Source organism: Macaca mulatta, chromosome 11, assembly GCF_049350105.2.
Source record: "Macaca mulatta isolate MMU2019108-1 chromosome 11, T2T-MMU8v2.0, whole genome shotgun sequence".
NCBI classification, from domain to species: domain Eukaryota; kingdom Metazoa; phylum Chordata; class Mammalia; order Primates; family Cercopithecidae; genus Macaca; species Macaca mulatta.
Genome location: NC_133416.1, coordinates 29,661,240 through 29,682,408, shown reverse-complemented (window position 1 = coordinate 29,682,408; position 21,169 = coordinate 29,661,240). Strand labels below are relative to the sequence as shown.

The window sequence follows — 21,169 nt, the reverse complement described above, 5'->3', positions numbered from 1 at the left end:
ATACCTTGGGCCAAATAAAAGTGCCATTGCATAAGCAGAAATTTCATGACTTTTAATGGTTTTAAGGCAGACGCCATGTGAAATCAAATCACGAAAGAGCTGATAATGAAATAATATATACCACTCAACTAACTGCTGAGGAAAATGTCAAACTGCAAAAAAATCAGAATAGTGCGCCTGGAAACCAAATATATTCTTTTGGAGTTTAGTGGGACATTATCCCACTAAAAAAAGGCACCTGCAGACATTCTTTTATTTTCAAGGAATTTTAAAAGTTTTAACAGTTTTAACTGTTGTAAACACTGGTGCACTTACAACACAGAATTGACAACTGATTACATTTTTTTCATATGTTTTTTGAGGCTTAAAAAAAAATAGGGGAGTGGGGGCAGTGGCTCACACCTGTATTCCCAACACTTTGGAAGGCTGAGGTGGGTGGATCACTTGAGGTCAGGAGTTTGAGACCAGCCTGGCCAATATGGTGAAACCTTGTCTCGACTAAATACAAAAAAATTAGCTGGGCATGGTGGCAGGCGCCTGTAATCCCAGCTACTCAGGAGGCTGAGGCAGGAGAATCGCTTGAACCAGGGAGGCAGAGGTTGCAGTGCGCCAAAATCATACCAATGCACTCCAGCCTAGGCAACAGAGCGAGACTTCATCTCAAAAAATAAAAATTAAAAACAAAACAAAACAAACAAAAAAGCAAGTATTCTTTGCCCTCCATTGCCATTCTTTTCCCCTTGCCCTCTTTGCTGAGCAATGATTAAACCTGTTTTCTTTATAAATTACACAGTCTCAGGTATTTTTTTTGTAACAACACAAAAGAAACTAACATAACTTCACTAACCATCAGTGAACCCAGAATGGTAATATTTAAAATGTGCTAACTTTATCATTCCTTTAAAACAATCTGTTTGTGGTAAAAATGAGCATCAATATGGTAGTAAATATTTCTAAACTATGACACTGTAAAGCCTCAGAGCAAGGAATATAAAAGTAAACCTCACCAATAAAATTATTATTGCATATAAAGATGTGCTTGTATCAGTCTGTCATTGATACAATGTTTCCTTTTACCTCCAGGGAGAAATTCCATGATTAGATAAAGATTCCTCTTATCCTGAAAACTGTAAAACATCTTCACCACCCAGGCACCATCTGCTTCTACCAAAATATCTCTTTCTGCTCGGATATGGGCCACCTAGATGAATATATTTTTGAAAAAAAATAATCGTAAGCACATCACACATTTGTCAAATTCATCTCTTACACTTATCCATCCATAACAGTTAATGAAGAAAAGATGGAATTTCAGAAGATTTGATACATATATGAATGATCATATTCTCATCAAATATGGAGAATCTCAAGAAATAGTTTATTTTAGCTTATATCTTTAGGTCTAAAAAGGTGAGCTCCACAGGTATATTATGTGAGGCTAAGGCCTCTGAGGTAGAGCAAGAATCATTCTAACAACTTTTTAACCAGAATCTCTACCCAGCCTAGGATCCTGGCTTTGTCATATAAAAGTCATAGTGTGACTTTTAAAGTTAAAAGTAGTAAGCCGGGCTGGGCACAGCGGCTCACGCCTGTAATCCCAGCACTTGGGAGGCCAAGGTGGGCGGATCACGAGGTCAAGAGATTGAGACCATCCTGGCTAAAATGATGAAACCCCGTCTCTACTAAAAAATACAAAAAATTAGCCAGGCGTGGTGGCATGCGCCTGTAGTCCCAGCTACTCGGGAGGCTGAGGCAGGAGAATCACTTGAACGTGGTAGGCAGAGGATGCAGTGAGCTGAGATCGCATCACTGCACTTCAGCCTGGTGATAGAATGAGACTCTATCTCAAAAAAAAAAAAAAAAAGGAGTAAGCAATGCCCTGTAAATTGGTATAGCAAAGCCAAGGTTGGCAAAAAATAGCACACTATTTTTAATTGTTAAAGGTCCCAGCTTGATCATTATTTGGTGGTTTTTTAAGAAATAGTGACAATTATAGTAACTTTATATTATATTTAGTATTATAACATAAAACCTCTATCGTATCTATAAATGTTAGCTACAGCAAATTCGTGTAACTTTTGGGGATTTTGCCACTGATTTCTCGGACACATAATTACTAGAGATATTATTATGTGAAAATGTTATAGACTGGAAAATTTTATAAACTGGATAATTTATGGGGTTGGTATAACTGGTCAGTTTGCAGAAGCTTTTGCATTAATATATTTACACACTTTTTCCAAAGGTTAATAATAAGATCTGATTTATACTTTTGCTATTTTCACTGTGAAACATTATAAACTCTGGTCCAAAGCACATGAGAACATACATTTGTAAACCGTTTTATGATAATAAAATATGATTTGCTTAAAGTGTCATATTTGGAATTACCCCTAGTGCAGTAAATATTCTGAGATCAAAGCATAAGAGTTGAGGCGTAAGAACTTGTTTTCTGGCATGAAAATACTTTATAATTTCTGTGGATCTGTTTCATTAAGTGAAAAGTGGTAGCAAGAGTGCCTCACTATTACCTTTCATGAAGCAATTTAAGGTGGTAAGGGAAAGCCCTAAACTTTGGTGTTGCATCTGGTGTGTAAGGAAAACAGCTACAACATAAATATGACTTGATTATTGTTAAATGGTTTAAAGCCAAATTACAGGATCTCTTTCCAAAACAGGATGCAAAGGTTGGAAAGTATGACCTGTGGTAATCTGGTACAACAATAGTGGGGAGATCAGTTGCTACTTAATTTTGCAGGGGTGGTTTGCATTAAAATAAATGTGATAAAAGTTAAAATACTGCTGTATTAGAACTAAGTAGAAAAAAGCTTTCTAAGACAAAATTCAGTGGTAACAAATGCAAATTAATTTATACAGGGGTAAAAACCCCAAAATGCAAAAGCAACTAAACGTTGGGCTACAGTGAGATTTCCGCCCCCCACCTCCCCACAGGAAAGAGCAGTGGTCCAGAGGCTCCTTAACTTCCCACAAAATATTCTAGACCAAGGGTTGTCCAGTACAGATGTAACGCAAGTCATATATGTAATTTTTTAATTTTCTAGAAGCCACATACAGAGTGAAATTATTTTTAATAATATAGTTTATATAACCTAATATATCCAAATATTATCACTTCAGTATGTAATCAATATAAAATCAATGAAATATTTTATGGGTTTTTTTTTTTTTGCACCAAGTCTTATTTGCTAGATATCTCAATTTGTGTCCAGCAGCCACATGTAGCTGGTATCTACACTACAGCTGGAACTAACTGCTTCCTTCTGTCCTTCCTATTATACCCTAGTAGGACTAATCCCATTATGGCTAAGTTAGATTCCTGTTGACCTCCTTGTCTCTGAGCCTATGCATCTTTACCCACATCCTTATTCCCATCATTATCTACAGTTCTCTAATCCAACTCATATCTCAACCTTCCTTGCCTTCCAAACCTCTTCCCTCTGGAGAATCATAGCCTGTCATCAACAAAATCCCCTATAACCCTGTCTCCAGATAGTTCCTATTACCTTCCTACCCTAACTGAAACTACGGTGAAAAATCACCCAACTATGCCAATGGGTTTCACTTTAAATTCAGGACTGCAAATCTCAATGAGCCTTCAATTGCATTCTTTAGCAGGTCTGCTCTCCCACACCTGAAAATGACCATTTCACAATTTCCCTCCTTAAATCTTCAAAAAGCCATCACTCCTTTACTCGAAGACACCCCCTGTAACTGCATTAAGGCACAGGAAACATGGAGAGAGCCCAGAATATTTATAAAGTTACAGATTTTAGAAATATGTAAAATCAGCAAATTTCCAGGAGACTAGTTTTGATTATCTGATATGTGATAGGGATTCTGGGAGCCAAGAACTGTCCTTTATTTTCACTGCAGTCAGAAAAGAAGGTATTTCAGAAGGTACGGACTGAATGTTCATGCATCTACAAAATTCACAGAGTAAAGCTTTAATCTCCATTGAGCCTGTATTTGGAGATGGACCCTTTGGGAATTAATTAAGGTTAAATGAGGTCATAAGGGTGGAATTAGTGTCCTTATAAGAAGAGACACCAGAGAGTTCTCACAGGAGTGTGTGTCCCCGCACACACCAAGGAAAGGCCATGTGAAAACTTAGTGAAAGGTGGCCATCTGCAAGCCAGGAAGAGAGGCCTCACCAGAAACCAAAACCTGCCCGAACTTTCATTTTTGACTTGTAGCCTCCAAAACTGTGAGAAAATAAGTTTCTGTTGTTTAAGCTAATCAGCCTGTTGTGTTCTGTTATGGAAGTCTAAGCAGACTAATACATAGATTTTAAACTTGGAAGAAACCTTAAAAGAATTGAGAAACACTAAAACAGGCTACCAAAAAGTTAATAACTTATGTAGTAAGATGTGTAAATTGCTTCTTAAAAATTCTAATATAAACACTCTTAACACCTCGTCAGTGGATGCTCCTTTATATTACATGTGTTAAAGAACTCATACCTGCTCTTTTTCAAGCATATCAGCCTTTCTCAATATCTTCATTGCATAGATATGGCCTGTATCTTTCTTCTGGACCAACCGCACCTAAAATATAAAAATATATATTATAAATGTTACATAGTCACTACTATTTGTTCAGTAATGAAAAGCAGCTTCCCTTAAAGAAAGCAGGAATTTGCCAGTGTTGGCATTTCAAGAAATATATATATATATTTTTTGAGAAGGAGTTTCACTCATGTCGCCCAGGATGGAGTGCAATGGTGGGATCTCAGCTCACTGCAACTTCCGCCTCCTGGGTTCAAGTGATTCTCCTGCCTCAGCCTCCCAAGTAGCTGGGATTACAGGCACCCGCCACCACGCCTAAGTAATTTTTGTATTTTCAGTAGAGACAAGGTTTCACTGGCCAGGCCGGCCTCAAACTCCTGACCTCAGGTGATCCACCCACCTCAGCCTCCCAAAGTGTTGGGATTACACATTAATGTAATGTGTAATGTAACACACATTACATTAAAATGTGTGTTAATATTTTAACACACATTTTAAATTATCTTAAGATACATATTTGTAGCAGTAATGACTTTTAAAAAGAAGCACACCTCTCCAAAAGCTCCTCTTCCTATAACTTTCAGAGACTCAAAGTCATCCAAGCCAAGTCTGGTCCTTTTGAGCCGTAAGAACTCTGTTTCTTTGCGAGCGTGTTGTGATCGACGTAACTTTTTCTATTTAAAAAAAAGACAATTTAAAAGGATGATTTTATAATCAGGTTTTTTTGAAGGAGCTTCTAGTATTAAAAGATGATGCACATAAAAATAAATGATAGCACTAACATGTAATATACTATTAGGCTAAAACATTTTAAGGAAAATTTTAAAAATTTTTAACAATTGATAAATCTTTACTCTTGAAGTGGACGCCATTAAATATGTAATCTAGTCCATCATATTTGTCTATATATATGTATAACTTATTCTTTCATCTATATGGTAACTTAATTCCATAAATAAAAATTTAGTGTCAGGAAATTTGAATAGTATTCAGATACTGATTTTTATTGTCAGGAAATCTGCTTTGCTTCAATCCCTTAACTTCCAAAGTTGCTCTTTCACAACTACTGAGACTTGTGACAATAAAGTAACAACATAATCGTAGTGTTTCCAAAGAGATTTACTTGTGATAAGAATTTACTCTTGGGCAAATTTTAATAAACTGCTTGAGAACTGGCATAAAACTTCCTGAAAATATAAAATTGCAAAAACAATTACAAGAAGAAGTCATTAAAATATCCAAGTCGGTAATTTTATAACTGATTCTACAAAGGCCACAAAAAATAACTTCCATTAATAAGCAACACTGTGAAATACCTGAAGGTTACATTTCGAACAGGCATTTATTTTATTATTCCAAACTTCATTTTTCCCCCCTCACCAATCAAAATTCTGTTTTTTGACACAGTTAGCTCCTCGTAGAGGAAACACTAAGTGGAAAAGAAACAGTATCTGTGAAAAAATTTAACTCCTGTTCATCTTCAACTGAATCCTGTCAAGCTGTTAGTGGTTCAGTTCAGAGGGACAGACAAGTCAAAATGACAGTAACAGCTTAGAAACACTGCTTCTAAATGCAGCTCATGGTATAGCCTCTCCCTACTCCTGTGTATATCTGTTTTTAAAAGGGTTAGGTGAACTATTAGAAATATGTATGTAAACATGTATTATCGATGCAATGGAATTCTGATACTTCTAACAAAGTTCATCTAAGAAGATAAAATTAAGAAATGTCTTCAAACAGCTAAATGAAGTTATACACTAAGGCACACCAATGGGTAAATTACGACAGTAATGAAGATAAAAATCAAGCACATAAATTAACAGGCTTTGCCTAATGTCTTTTTTTAATGTCTTTTTCCACATCTGATATTGAGTATAAAATACAATAGTACTATGGAAAAAGTAAGCAAGCAACAATGAAATATAATTTTTTTCATTAAGAAGTGAGGCAATAAGCCCGGCACGGTGGCTCGCGCCTTACTGTAATCCTAGGACTTTGGGAGGCCGAGGTGGGTGGATCACCAGGTCAGGAGATCGAGACCATCCTGGCCAACATGGTGAAACCCCGTCTCTACTAAAAATACAAAAATCAGCTGGGCGTGGTGGCGGGCACCTGTACTCAGGAGGCTGAGGCAGGAGAATCGCTTGAACCCGGGAGGCGGAGGTTGCGGTGAGCCAAGATCCCGCTGTTGCACTCCAGCCTGGGTGACAAGAGCGAAACTCCGTCTCAAAAATATATATATGTGTGTGTGTGTGTGTATGTGTGTATATATATATCCTGAAATAACAACATCTTTAAGGGAAGCTACTTAAATATTTTAACGGAGCTAAAATTACATTGATATAATGAAGAAAACAAATGTGGCCTAAAACAACAGTGAAGACTTTTTTTTGCTGCTTTTTACATAAATGCAATAACGAATACCTTTTTTTGCACATATGTATTCAAAAATACCTTTTGAATAATAAATTACTAGTGAAACAAAAGATAGCTCCAAAAAGTATCTGATTTAAAATTTTAAGACTAATTTTTAAAAGGCCACTTGGCGGCGCTATAGTGTCATGTCCTTTAAAGAAGTGCTAAGGAGGGCTTTTTTTATTACATAAATAAGTATAAGAATTTTGAAAGATATTTTGAATCTCTCCCTTTATAGATTATAAAACAGTACAGTTGGATATAGTTGCAGAAATCCTGCCTAATCTGAATGGAAAAGATGACCTCGCTATACACAGTTTCATAAATCGTCTACTAGTTTGTATAATGCAGCACTCAAACAATTTATGTGGTTTTGGCCACAGCCATTTAATAGCAAAAAGAGAGAGTCACAAGTGTATGGAACACATAATTCTATAAAAATGAGCATCACCTATAACATTGTTACATTATTTTTAAAAAATCGATTCCATGATTTTTGTCTTAGAATCAGTGTTGGGGTCCAGAGGTAGCTGAAGCAAATTCATGTTAAACAAACAAACAAACAAACAAACAAAAAAATTGGTGAAAAAGCCTGTTGATATATTTACTCACAATCTGTATAGATTAAGTAGCCTTGAAAGACAAATAGTATCCTTCTGGTAATCGCATCCTTTCCTCTTCAAAGAAGACAACAAAAATCTGTGGACAGCTTAACATTTCACGACTCTCTTTTATAGCTTGATCTTGCCTATTTAGTTTTTTGTTAAATAACAATCCATGTTGAATGGGATTTTCGTAAGTGAGATGAAACTAGAAAGTAATTTTCTTCCTTTCTCCCTTCTTTTTTATATAGGTGCTCCTCAAACTCGATCTGTAGGGTGGCCAGTATTTGTATAAGACAGACATGCATACAAAGTTTTCAGATGTAAAAGCGTTGAGCTAGCAACTTCATCTATTTTATTTTTATGAAACAATTTTATTTTTTATCAAGCCCACCCCATATAAAGATGCTGTAACATACTTATATTAAGGTTGAGAGAGCTTGTCTATTTTATAGAATTTGATATAATCCAGGCTCTAGCATGGGGCCTAATAATAAGCACTTGTGGAATTAAAAACATTTGTACAGAAAAACATTAGAAGTTTTATAAACTGGAATCATGGGCCACTGACTTTTTATGGAAAAATCATCTCCTATTTTCTACAAGTTATCCAAAAAATTAGAGAAAATAGCTGTAACTGTAGTTACTACTTGCTGATGCGGACCAGAAGTTGCAAACAGGAAGCGACAAACTATATTCAGCCTACAGATATATTTGATTTGGACTGCAAGTTGGTTTTCAAAAACAGGTGATTGGTTATTCCGCAAAAAAATCCAGATTAACAGCTTCTCTGGAAAAACAGGGCTTTGGCCACAGGGCCCAATGGTAGCAATCCCCTTTAGATGAGCCTTGGTTCCCTCATTTGTCAGTCCCCACCACTGATGCCAGTCCCCAGGAGACATGTCCAAGTGGGCTGGGACTCTTATTACAGCAATGTGAAAAGTGGCATGTCTTTGCCAACAGATAAACTGTGAGGCTCAATATTTAAAAAAATAATAAATATTTTTTAAAGAGGAAAAATATTAATATATTTCTTTGTGGAAGCAAAAAAATCATATAAGTTGAATATGGAAACAAAGTATATCTGGATCAAAAGAATATATAACCCTAGATGCCACTATGAAACTAACCTGGCCAGCTTGTCTCACTTCCGTCACCTGCTTAATATGCTTGGGCATCTGTTTTTGCGGTCTCTTCCCTACACTTCAAATTAAGATCTGATATTTAAGATTTCTGTATCAATATAATGATGTATAATATATAAATGCAATTATATGGTTATTAATTATAAGAAATTTATAATTCTAATTTTAAAATGAGGAAAGATATGCTCAGTCTTACTTTTTCTCTATAGATTGGAATACAGATTTAAGTCACTACCTTTCTCACTAAAATTTAAAGGACATAAATGAGCTTTTAAAATATTAATGTTATGTAAATAATAATAGATAATTTTAAATGTAAAAACATTTGAGTTTTCTAGATTGAGTCAACTGATTAGCAAAGTTACCACCTTTAGTATAAATCATAAAACACTGTATTGGATTTAAACATTGCAACTATAAGGAACAGGTACAGTCCTAGGAAAGGCACAGGGAAGATTAGATACTGATTTGATTTCAATTAATCATTTGATGATGGTCTACTCTTTAAATACAGAAACTCTTTTTTTTTTTTTTTTTTTTTTGACACAGTCTCTCACTCTATCAACCAGGTTGGAGTGCAATGGCATGATCTCAGCTCACCGCAGCCTCCACCTTCTGAGCTCAAGTGATCCTCCCATCTGAGCCTCCTGAGTAGCTGGGACTACATACATAGGACACGATGCTTAATTTTTAAATTTTTTTGTAGAGAACAGGTCTTACTATATTTCCCAGGCTGATCTTGAACTCCTGGGCTCAAGTGATCCTCCTATCGTGGCCTCCCAAAGTGCTGGGATTACAGGTGTATGCCACTGCACTCAGCATGTTAAACTAATCAATCTAGGTTGTGACTCCCTATTGCCTAGTACTAAAGTATACCTTCTTTAGTAAACTATTCTAAACCTAGCTTTCCATGGTGTGCTATCAACTTACTTCGCTATTTCCTTTTATTGCACCCTTTATAGCTCAAATGTAAACTCATTATTCTGTATACGTATTATTTTGTATACACCTCTTACCTCTAATGTAAATTCTACCCATTCTTTACAATTCAAATCAATTGTTACTTCTTCTATGAAACCTTTTCTGATCCTCTGAATTAGAGGAAAAATCTTCTCTATATTTTCAAAGTTCACCACATTCTATCATGCGTACGTATTTTTACACACACACACTCACTCTCCCTCTCCTAATCTAAAACTCCTTGAGGGCAAAAGTCATTATTCATTTATTCACCAAATATTTGTTTTAGCTCTGCCAGACAGCTGTGGAGATGTAATGCTCAACAAGACGTTACAGTATCTAGTCTTTGGGAAGACTGTATTTTAAGCCTCCCATGGGGATAGGAACAGTAGAATACAGAAGGCACCTTGAGAGGTTAAGGAAGATTTCCCAGTGGAAGTGATGCCTGAAGTGAGGCCTAAAGCTGCTTCTTTGCCCAGGCTGGAGTGAAATGACGTATCATAGCTCATGGCAACCTCAAACTCCCAGGCTCAGATGATCCTTCCACCTCTACCCTACCAAGTAGCTAGGACTACAGGCATGCCCCACCATGCCCAGCTACGAAAGATTCTTAAGAATAATGGGAGTTGGGTAGGAGTAAGGAAGAGTTCCAAGCAGCAGAAAGAGCATGTGAAAAGGTCCACAGGCAAGACAGGGGACATCAAAGAAATTCATACTTGTCAGCATGAGGGGTGGGTGACAAGAAGTGAGGCTAGAGAGAGAGAAGCAGAGGCCAACTAGTGAAGGGTCGTGTACACCAATGTTAAAGAGCTTGCCCATATCCTGAGATAAGGGAGCCAGTGAAGGGTTATTAAGCAAAACAGTGTTGTGATCAAATCTATTTTTAGACTGATTACTCTAGCTGCAGTACGCAGAAAAACTAGGGGTGGGAAATGGGGAGACCAGTTGGGGACAGTTATTTTTCAGGTTAAAATATATAGTAGTTTCAACTAGGGTAATAGCACTGAACTAGAGAAATAGATAGCTTTAAAAGAATATTTAGAAAAAATTTTTAGAAGAATTGGCAATTGGTTAATTCCTCCTGTAGCTTGCCTTTCTTGTTCCACACACCTAAAATACAGTAGGCAATGTTCTCTGAATATGTGTTCTTGGAATTACAAAGAAAAAAAAAAAAGAAAACCTGCCTCTTTCTAAAGATATCAATAAAAGAGATCCATGACAGCAACAAAGTAAGAAGCCCATATTCAAATGATAAAATGCACATTATTTAAGTTATAAAATAGCTGATGTCAAATGAATGAAAGGTCACTGGGGGTGCTTTTGTACGGTAACTATAGGTAATGACATTACCTCTTCATCTGCTAATCCTTCTTCTTCCATGGCCACTTCTAGTTTCTTCTGCCTTTTCAAAGGAAAAAAAAATTTAAATTTTAAACACATTCCTAACTATTCCCACTTAAGAAATATACATTTATTTATTCAAGTTAACCACTTCAGCTTGCTAGGCTTAAAAAAAAAAAATCTTTCAAGTTGGATCAAGATAATCACTAAGAATAGTTTTCTTTCTCAAAAAACAAACCCAGATTTTGCTTTCTCATATGGCCAAATGAATAATTTACTTCTAAAGCTTACTTCACTCTCCTGCCTAAATGAAATGTTGGCAATGACTGATGTTCTAATATGGAAAACTCTGCTATTTAATGTTCAATCCACGAATATCATTAATATTTCACAATGCTTATATTAGAAATACAAAAAGATGACTATAATGACTAAAAGTATAAAATTTTAAGGTAGATATCCCTGGTTCTAACACTTATTAGCTAAATGAGCTTGGCTAAGTCCCTCACTTAAACTCTAAACTCAGTTTTCCTTAATTTATCAAGGAAAAATGTTCAATGCAATTGCATTTATTTTATTGTATTAAAATTATTTGAAAATTGGGAAGTCATACATGTGTATTTGTAAAAACCCACTAGCGGCCAGGCACGGTGGCTCACACCTGTAATCCCAGCACTTTGGGAGGCCAAGGCGGTGGATCACGAGGTCAGGAGATAGAGACCATCCTGGCTAACACTGTGAAACCCTGTGTCTACTAAAACTACAAAAAAAATTAGCCAGGCATGGTGGTGGGCGCCTGTAGTCCCAGCTACTTGGGAGGCTGAGACAGAAGAATTGCTTGAACCCGGGAGGCAGAGGTTGCAGTGAGCCGAGATTGTGCCACTGCACTCCTGCACACTGCTCTGGGCGACAGAGCGAGACTCTGTCTCTAAATAAATAAATAAATAAATATTTTTTTAAAAAAAACCCACTAGCTACCACAACATTTGCTTTTCTAGGTACAGCCAGGTTCAGTTACTCATTTTTTTTTTAAACAGCACCCTTGAAGTTAGTTAAGCTAAGCATTTGACGTAAGGACAGTATGGATGAAGTAACTAAAACTACAGAGATGGTTGTGGAACACATTTTGCAACTCATTTCCAAGTGAATATTACTATTTTATTTCTATTGTATTGGTTTTCCCTAAATATAAACCTAGTAGAACTCCTCCTAATTAGTTTTGGAGTGTGTCAGAATAACAGTAACTTTTCAGGATTTAACTGAATGGGTATAAGGGTTAAGGACTGAAACCCTCTCACAACTTTTTTGATATTTGTTATTCATGGCTACATGTCCAAAGGTAAGTTTTTTCCTAAACCATCATTAAGATCACTTATTTTTCCTTCTTATAGAAGAGTTGTAACATTTAAAGGCTGTTGATACATCAGCACCCCACTGGAGAGGATGAGGCCTAAGAGCATATCCTCCATCACATGTTTCCTCAGTGCTTGTCACAGGCACCTACCTTGGTGCTTATTACACTGATTTGTATCTTTTGTTTATGCATTATTTCCCCTAGACCCCAACCCTTAGATGAGAATAATCTCCTAACATCAGCGTCTGTGCTGCCATCACCTACCCCCAGGCACTTCAGTGCTGCTTGTTGAATGATTTTCAGTTTTCTCCTCTGCAGAAAGCATCCAGAGAGTAAGAGGACCATTATTCTGGGAGGAGCTATCAACATAGAAGCAACTTTATTCTTCTGTTCAATTTCCACTGTCCCTTTCCTCAGTTATTGCCAAGACTAACACTTCATGAAATCATTCCTCATTCTGGAAGAGATACAGTAACTTTTATCCATTTCTACCATATCTAAACAGGAAGATCCATGATTTCTGTTGTACCTTTTTTAAAAATAGTTTTCCACCTAAAATGCTCTTACGCTTTGCTCTGATTAGAAATTTATTGGGCTTATGCATTTCTCCAATTAGTTAAGCCTTAAAAATACAACACATATTTTCTTAAAGTATAAGCTTTTAGAAAATATGAGCTGATTGTTTGACTTCCACTGGCACCAAGCTGAGACGACTTTTTTTTTTTAATAATGCAGATAATTTTATTGTTACTTTCCTTTATTTGGAAATAGAAAGCGAACTGAATTACTTTAACACCGCAGCAAGTAAAGACAATGAACCTTCGAAATTCTGAGGAATTTTTTTAAGTGCCTGCTTTTCTTCCTTGGTTCTCTTCTACTTTATTCACTCTCCCAGGATGATATGATCACTTCCAGAGACTTTAATTACCTTATCATTCATTTAATTATTGATATATTTATATTTATTTCAAACTTATCTTGCACTTTTTATTTTGGTATTTCATTTTTTCCATTTTTGGTATTTTAGTTTTTCTTTCTCTCTTGCATTCTTTTGAACTGACTTTTTTTTTTCTCAGTCCAATTTTTTCCTTCTGCTAGTCTGGAAATTACAAACTCTATTTTTATCATTTTATGGTTACTCTAGAAATTACAACATAATTTGTCAAACTCTGAAGCTAATCTCTATGCCCTTTCTACTAACATCATTCTAATTACTTCTTTCCTGAATTATATTTTGCTGTTGGAAAATATTATAATTCTATTTTTAATGTGTAAGATATTATTGCTATTACTTCTGTTGCTTTATAGGATTTTTGTTGAGATTTATCCACCTACTTACCATTTAGATCTTCTACTTGTGATCCCTTTCCTTCTGCCTAAATGGAACCTTTTAGAATTTCTGCTGATGCTCTTTTTTATTTGTTTGCCTCTGCTCCATTCTCGTTCCTCTCCTCCCTTTCAAAACTTTTAGAGATATGTCAGCTTTTCTCATGATTCTCTGTGTTTCTCAACTCTCTTTCGCATATTCCTATTTTAGGAATTATGTTTCCTGAATTATTTTCCACTTCACTAATTCTCACCGTACCTGTATCTAATCTACAGTTAAATCCGTCCAAAATTAAATTAGACTCTTCCTCTCTATTTCATTTAAACTGTACCACCCTCAGTTTGCCCAGGCATGAAATTTCAGTGGCAACATTGACTTATTACCCTCATATTGCATATCTGGCTAGTAGCCACATTTTATCAATTTTTCTTGTTAGTTCTCTGTTGTCACGATTCTAATTCAAGCCTTCTTTCCATTTACCTGGACTACATCACTAGCCTTTCCTGTTTCTAATTCCCACCCTGACCCCAAACTATTCTCTGTATCACAACTAAAGTTCCCTTCCAGAGAAACACTTGTTTTCATTTGATTCTTCTGCTCAAAAACATCCAAAGTTCTCCACTACCATGAAAAGAGCTACATTAACAAAGAATCCAAGGCTCCCAGGATGTTGAAATCTAGCACATCCTGTGCTTGAGCCAAATTGGTCACTGCCTGACCTGGTGATTTCTTCTGTCTCTAATATCCTTCCCTCCTGCTCTTTTGCCTCTGTCTCCTTCCTTTTATGCATATATAAATAGTTTTCTTCCTTTAGAGCCCTGTTTAAATGCCACCACTATTTACAAAGCTTTCCCAGTTGCCTAGACAAAAGCACATTCTCCCTTCCTTGTACTTATCTTAATATTCTTCACCCTTTCATGTAATATTTATGTGTGTTATCTCCTTTACTGTAAGTTTTCTAAAGGCAAAATAACATGTCATTCTTTTTTTATTCTTCTATTCCCACCGATATGCACACAACACTGTAAAAGGTTTTGGAGTAAAGTCAGTCATTCATAAAGCATCCTTTTTGAGTCTCACTCTGTTGCCCAGGCTGGAGTGCAGTGGTACGATCTTTGCTCACTGCAGCCTTGGCTCACTGCAACCTTCAAGCAATTCTCCTGCCTCAGCCTCCTGAGTAGCTGGAATTACAGGCACCTGCCACCACACCCGGCTAATTTTTTGTATTTTCAGTAGAGATGGGGGTTTCACCATGTTGGCCAGGCTGGTCTTGAACTCCTAACCTCAGGTGATCTGCCCACCTCGGCCTCCCAAAGTGCTGGGATTATAGGCATGAGCCACACCACACCCAGCCAGGCGCCCCTTTAAAAGAAAATGTAAAAACATATCATAATTTCCTGTTTGGAAAAGGTTTGTTGAAAACATAATTGACATGTGATATGGGTATATAGATACACAAGACTTGGGGCACCTCAGGAAACTACTCTGTGAAAATAAAACACGTGTTATGTGCACTGTCAGTACAGGAAACTTAAAAACAGCATGCAGGGATCCATAATATTCATATTATTCATGAAAAACAAGTTTCTATTCCACTCACAGCACAACAGCTTATTTAACTAAAAAAAAAAAGTTTTGATTAGCCCTTACTATACCTGGTTTCTCTCTCTTCATGCTGTAAAATTAGGTTGCTATAAAAATTCTCCAATGTGAGCTTGGCTACAGTCACTCTTTCCCGGGTATGGTTGCTCATAGGAAAGGTTGTTGTAGTCCCTGCCGTCATTGCCATAGTAACAGAAACTGAAACAACATAGAAAAACAAATTATTCAGTGGGAAAAAAAGCTATCTTCTATAATAAACTCTGGAACTGTTTAATTTCAACTAAGAAAAATTCTACCTTAACAGTTAACACAGCCAAGTATTTCACATGATAAATAATACAAAGCTAGGGAAGAAAGAAAAGCACTATTTCCAAAGCAAGAGAAATTCATTTTGTGGTGGCAAAACCAGGAGTTAATGACAGCAAAGAAGAACTGGTGGCATTCATATATAATACAGACACATTTATATACAAAGGTCACATTCAACAAGCATTCAAAACAAGAAAAGTTCCATCTATTTTGTCATTTCATTACTAAATAAAATCTGTAAGATAGTGCTAATAGTTATGTCCCTGATAAATGTCAGTCTCCTAAGAGTTAATACAGTTTAGTTAAATAGTAAGAAGTAGCTTCTGCCTTATGAATTCTATGAAACATGAAGTGTTGTATCAAATATGCATATAAACACCAGCCTAAAGCAGTTTTTACATATATTGTAGGGGGAAACTACTTTTAGAAACAGGCCCCTTAGGATAGGGCTCATAGCTGCCCCATTTCATTCTGAATTCTGGGTCATTCCAAAAAGTGCTATAACAAGGTATAATATACTTCTCCAGACTGTGCAGCCCATTGCATTTTCAAATGAAACTCAAATGCCTATAGGAACAAAGAAGGAAACAGAAATGTATGAATGAAGCCAGGTAACAATAGGGAAGCTCTGTGGCCTTAACTGGACAATGGATGTCTGCTTAAAGGCATTCCAGTGCCAACGTTTAGAGATCACTGGGCCACACAATCGAAGTACTGGTTCAAAGAAGATAATCTGGACTATTAGATAAGGAGTGTGGCAAAATGGCCACTTGACGGGGGGAAGACTGAACTCTGGTGTCTGCGGCAGGTGAGCACTGACCCTAAGAGACTTGCCTACCGTGGCCACATCTGGATAAAAAGACTAGAACAGTTCATACATTAAAGAGGCTTTGCTTATCTAGATGAAGATCATAACAGATCAGTCCAAAGACACAGCCTGCCAAGAGTGACCATCCAAAGCATTCTTAGTTGAAAAGTATTCCCCAAACCTGCCACCTATGCCCCAACATCCATCTTGCTTTAATTATATGAAGATACAGAGTCCTGGATGTGGACCTGAAGTGGACTAGATTCCAGGGTTGATGGAATGAACCAAAAGATGTCAAGCAAGTCAAGTATAGGTTGAAAGCAAACAAGTATCTATGGCAAACTCCCAGTTCTACTGTTGTCCTGTTAGGCGTTTATACCTCAATGTACTGCTTGAGCCTGAGAATCATTATGTCTAAAACTGCATCGATTAGTTTGGCACTATAAATTTGTTCCTCTGCTGACTACTTTAAACGAGAAGCTGATCGTGTCACTTGTTTAGAATCAGTCATGGCTCCTCATTGCCTTACTGCAAGTCAAATTAGCTAAACATGATAAAGAAGAACAACTCACATTCACTGAGTGTGGTTATATTTCAGGAACTTTATGATATTTTCTTCACTGATTTCCCCTTTTTTTTTCTCCTGAGGATTTAAGATAGAGGCACTTGCCATGCATGATTGCATTTCATCCTCGTAACAGCCCTGCAAAGTAGGGAACTGAAGTTTGGAGCAGTCACACAGCTAGTGTGATGTGGAGTCAGGACTCTAACTTGCTATCCTTATCTGTTGCTTTTAATCTTTTCGATCCTTATCTGATGCTCTTCCTCACCACTCATTCTTTTCCCAACATACCCAGCTCCTTCATGCCTCCAAGCTCTTGCATGGCCTATCCCTAAAGCACTTATATCTACCAGTGATATCCACCACTGTCTCTGCAGGAATCTGCTGATCCCTTATGGCCCAGTTGAGCTGAAATCTTACCGTGGTGACTTCTCTAACATGCTCTACCGGAAGAGATATCACATCTCTCATTTTTTGGGTGCATATTCTCTAACATTTGTAGTCAGGTACCAGTGCTTATCACTCCTAAGAAAAATTCAACCCTAACGGTTATTCCACCAAACCAGGAACACCTCCAAGTAAGAACTCTTTCTGATTCATTTTTCAAAACACCACACCACCACTGCATCTGACTCAGAGTAGCCATGAATGAATGAATGAGACAACCTATTGACTGGGGGGAGGGAGGGGGCGCAGTAGGAGTAGTTGAAAGAATTAGCCAATAGTAAAGTACTCTACAAAGACTGGCTAATAAGCAACTGTGGAAAAAGAAATTACAGAAGGTAGAAGTCAGAAATTAAAAGATCTAATCCTAGCCTTGTTGCTAAATGATCATATGGTCTTATTCAAATCACCAGAACACCCTTAACTCAAGTCACTTTTCCCAAAACAGGGTTTAAAATATTTGCTCTGCTTGGTTCACAGGCCTAGTCTATGGCCATCTGAGATAATACACAGGAAAGCCACAATGGCTTATACAAATGTAAGATACTATTCTAGGCACCTAGTTTAATCTTTGTATTGTGCTAAATGCTTTAATAATAATGAGCATTATTTTTAAAACAATAAATAGTGAAAAATAAACTCAAGAATTATCACCGCCAAGTGATTTTTAAGGATTAAGCTGCTCTTACTGGATTGCTAAGACAATGCTGCCAAATCATTTTTGGAAATTTCAGAATCATTGGGTTCATGTTCTATGTTTCAGGATCAGATGCAGAAAGGTCAAAGAATGCCAGGCACAGTGGCTCATGCCTCTAATCCCAGCACTTTGTGAGGCCAAAATCACTTGAGGCCAAGACTTTGAGACTAGCCTGGGATCTCCTCCTCTGTACGTTTTTTTTTTTTAAATTAGCTGCGTGTGGTGGTGCACACCTGTAGTCTCAGCTACTCTGGAGGATGAGGCAGGAAGACTGCTTGAACCCTTGTTCAAGGTTACAATGAGCTGTGATTGCACCACTGCACTGCAGCCTGGGTGATGGAGCAAGACCCTGTTTCTAACTGAAAAAAAAAAGAAAAAGAAAGGTCAAAGAAGGAAAAGTGAAACAGGGATGGTGCACAGAAAACATCTCTGAAATCAAATCACATTTGTTAATTGGGGCTTGGGGTGGGAGAGGAGAGATGGACTGGAAATTGAGGAATTTAAGTAAATTTAAGAAACCCAGACTACACAAAGTTAAATACGTTTCTTACTATAAGATTTCCCAGCACCTTTTTTTTTTTTTTTTTTTTTTGACAATTTCACTCTGTCGCCCAGGCTGGAATGCAGTGGTGCGATCTCCGCTCACTGCAACCTCCACCTCCCGGGTTCAAGCGATTCTCCCACCTCAGCCTCCCGAGTAGCTGAGATTACAGGTGCACGCTAACGTTTGTATATTTAGTAGATATGGGGTTTCACCAAGTTGGCCAGGCTGGTCTCAAACTCCTGACCTCAAGTGATCTGCCTGTCTTGGCCTCCCAAAGTGCTGGGATTACAGGCACGAGCCACCTTGCCCAGCCTTCCCAGCTTCTTTAATATGCTAACATGCATCCTGAATCCTTAAAAGGAGGACAGGTGTACAATTTGCAGTAGTATTCCAGTGAACCTTCCCTAGGCATATAAAATTGAAGTTCATGGATACTTTTCTTCAACTGCCTGTTACTTTTTCAACAAATATTTGGGGGGGAACCTTAAAAGTTCCATTAAAGAGCAACACCCTACGATTGTAGAATGATTTCTGACTTGCCTTATATTTGTTCTAGCAAGCAGATATTAATGAACAGAGAAAATGTCCAGAAGATCTGTAGCTAATAAAAATTTATAAAGTGGTTTGCCACTTTATAAGTTTGCCTTTACAAAAGGTCAAGACCCAACTCTAGTTGTCCAAGGCCTTATATAGTCCTTTCAAAAAATGAATGGTGAAAAACATAAAAAACCTTTTATAATGCCTCTTGAAAAAAGCAAAGAAATAACACATCACTCACAGAATTATGCTGTTCACAGTTACGCTTGCAGAAGTTGGAGAGAAAGATGTATGTTGAACTTGGGGTGTGGCCTTGGAGGGAGCTGACTGCCAAGGGGCCTTGTCGAGCAGGCTGCCCTGCTCAGTCTGCCAAGTGGCAAGGTCTGGCCCTCAGCTGCCAGTGTCTCAAGGCAATCAAATTCTGGAAGCCACTTTATCCTAACAAAGTTCACAAAAGACAGATATACAAGACAGAATGGCAGTTTATTGATTTACACAGTAAGAAACTGAGTCACAAGAAATTAGGTTCAGAAGATTGCTTGGCGAGCATGGCATCAAAACAAAGAGAACTGTTATTCAATTTAAATGTTTAATAGCATCAGGATAAGGTGGAATCTAAAACACACAAGGCTGATGGCTATCTTGCCTAGGGCGCCTATGCCCACTGGAAAGTGGCTGTAGGAGATGGTCTGCTACCGACCAGGCCTTCCCAGAAGGAAGCCAAATTGGGGGGCCAGAGGTGGACAAAACTTTTGAGGAACATTATTGAGCAAAACTTTTGAGGAAATTTTTGTGAAACATAAAGAAGTGTTAGGGAATTCAAAACAATTCCAAACAACAGAAATTATCTGCATTTAACAGTATAAAAATAGGGCCAGGCATGGTGGCACATGTCTGTAGCCCCAGCTACTTGGGAGGCTGAGACCGGAGGGTCATCTGAGCCCGGGAGTTCAAGGCTGTGGTGCACTATGGTGATGCCTATGCATAGCCACTGGACTCCAGCCTGGGTAACAGAGCGAGACCCAGGCTAAAAAAACAAAACACCCAACAGTATAGAAATACATATGAGGTCATTTTACATAAATATTTATGAACCTGAGGTCTTCAAAAAAGAAGGTAAACAGAAGATGTGGTTTCTTCCATCACAAAAAGGTGTAATGAGTTTTACTCTAAAATCAGAAGTGGATGTCAAGTAATGAAATACTACTTTTAGACACTATATAATTTATCATGATTACGATGTTCTTTCCATTGCAGTTATACATACGTGTATGCCTTGTTTAAAAACCAAATAAGAGCAAAATCTCCATCTATTTATCTTTGTAATGAAAGCATCATAGTACCTGGCAAAGTGCTGAGCACAGAGTAGGCAGTCTGTAAGTGATGGTAACTCAACTCTAATGTTATAGATTTTAAATTATATGTGTGTTTCATATATAATAATTTCATTTGGGTTAAGAAATACAGAATCATTTGGTATTCTATTAGTCTTCAGAAATAAATGTTACTTAAGAAATACATTTGCAGAAAAAACAAAAATTCCACCCTTACTCATGATTATACAGTATCTTTGCAAAGATTAGTTTTAAAAACAAGAAAAATTTATTTCCTTCTTACCAGACACAGACTTCTAAAAATTTAAATTATACAAAACTAAGACGTGATCAAATTATTACAAAGAATGGTCTAGATGACTGGCACTTATTGTATTGCAAATGTATTCCTTTAATGGATTTAACACTGTTCTTTTTGTTTTATTAAAGCCCTTTCTTTGGCCAGAAAAAGAACAGGATACAATTTGCAAGTCTAGAATTCCTGGACTGATAAAAACAACACAAGGTGCCCTTGAATTTCCTGTTCACTTGTGTTTTCTCCAGACTGCTCTATTCATTAAGGGAGACACTACCAATAGTTAAGTCCAACATTCTTTAGTTTATCAAGCCTGGGGGAAAGGAGATAACAAATCTGGCACTCAGGCCATTTATAAATAGATGTG

At 37.1% G+C, this 21,169-nt stretch overlaps 1 protein-coding gene across 7 annotated transcripts in view; it reads right to left on the bottom strand.

Moving 5' to 3' along the window:
- STK38L (serine/threonine kinase 38 like) overlaps positions 1-21,169 on the bottom strand; it is a 78,268-nt gene that overhangs the window by 10,849 nt on the left and 46,250 nt on the right. For 6 of the 7 annotated variants that reach the window (NM_001261495.1, XM_077952832.1, XM_028828936.2 and 3 more), the window contains 5 exons: positions 15,326-15,470; positions 10,999-11,050; positions 5,078-5,200; positions 4,482-4,565; positions 1,078-1,201 (listed from right to left, as the gene is read on the bottom strand). In NM_001261495.1, the coding sequence (NP_001248424.1) occupies positions 1,078-1,201; positions 4,482-4,565; positions 5,078-5,200; positions 10,999-11,050; positions 15,326-15,459 (517 nt within the window). In that variant the 5' untranslated portion in view covers positions 15,460-15,470. Of the gene's footprint in view, positions 1-1,077; positions 1,202-4,481; positions 4,566-5,077; positions 5,201-10,998; positions 11,051-12,607; positions 12,656-15,325; positions 15,471-21,169 lie in introns of those variants that run through there. The other variant, XM_077952835.1, reaches the window with a different exon arrangement.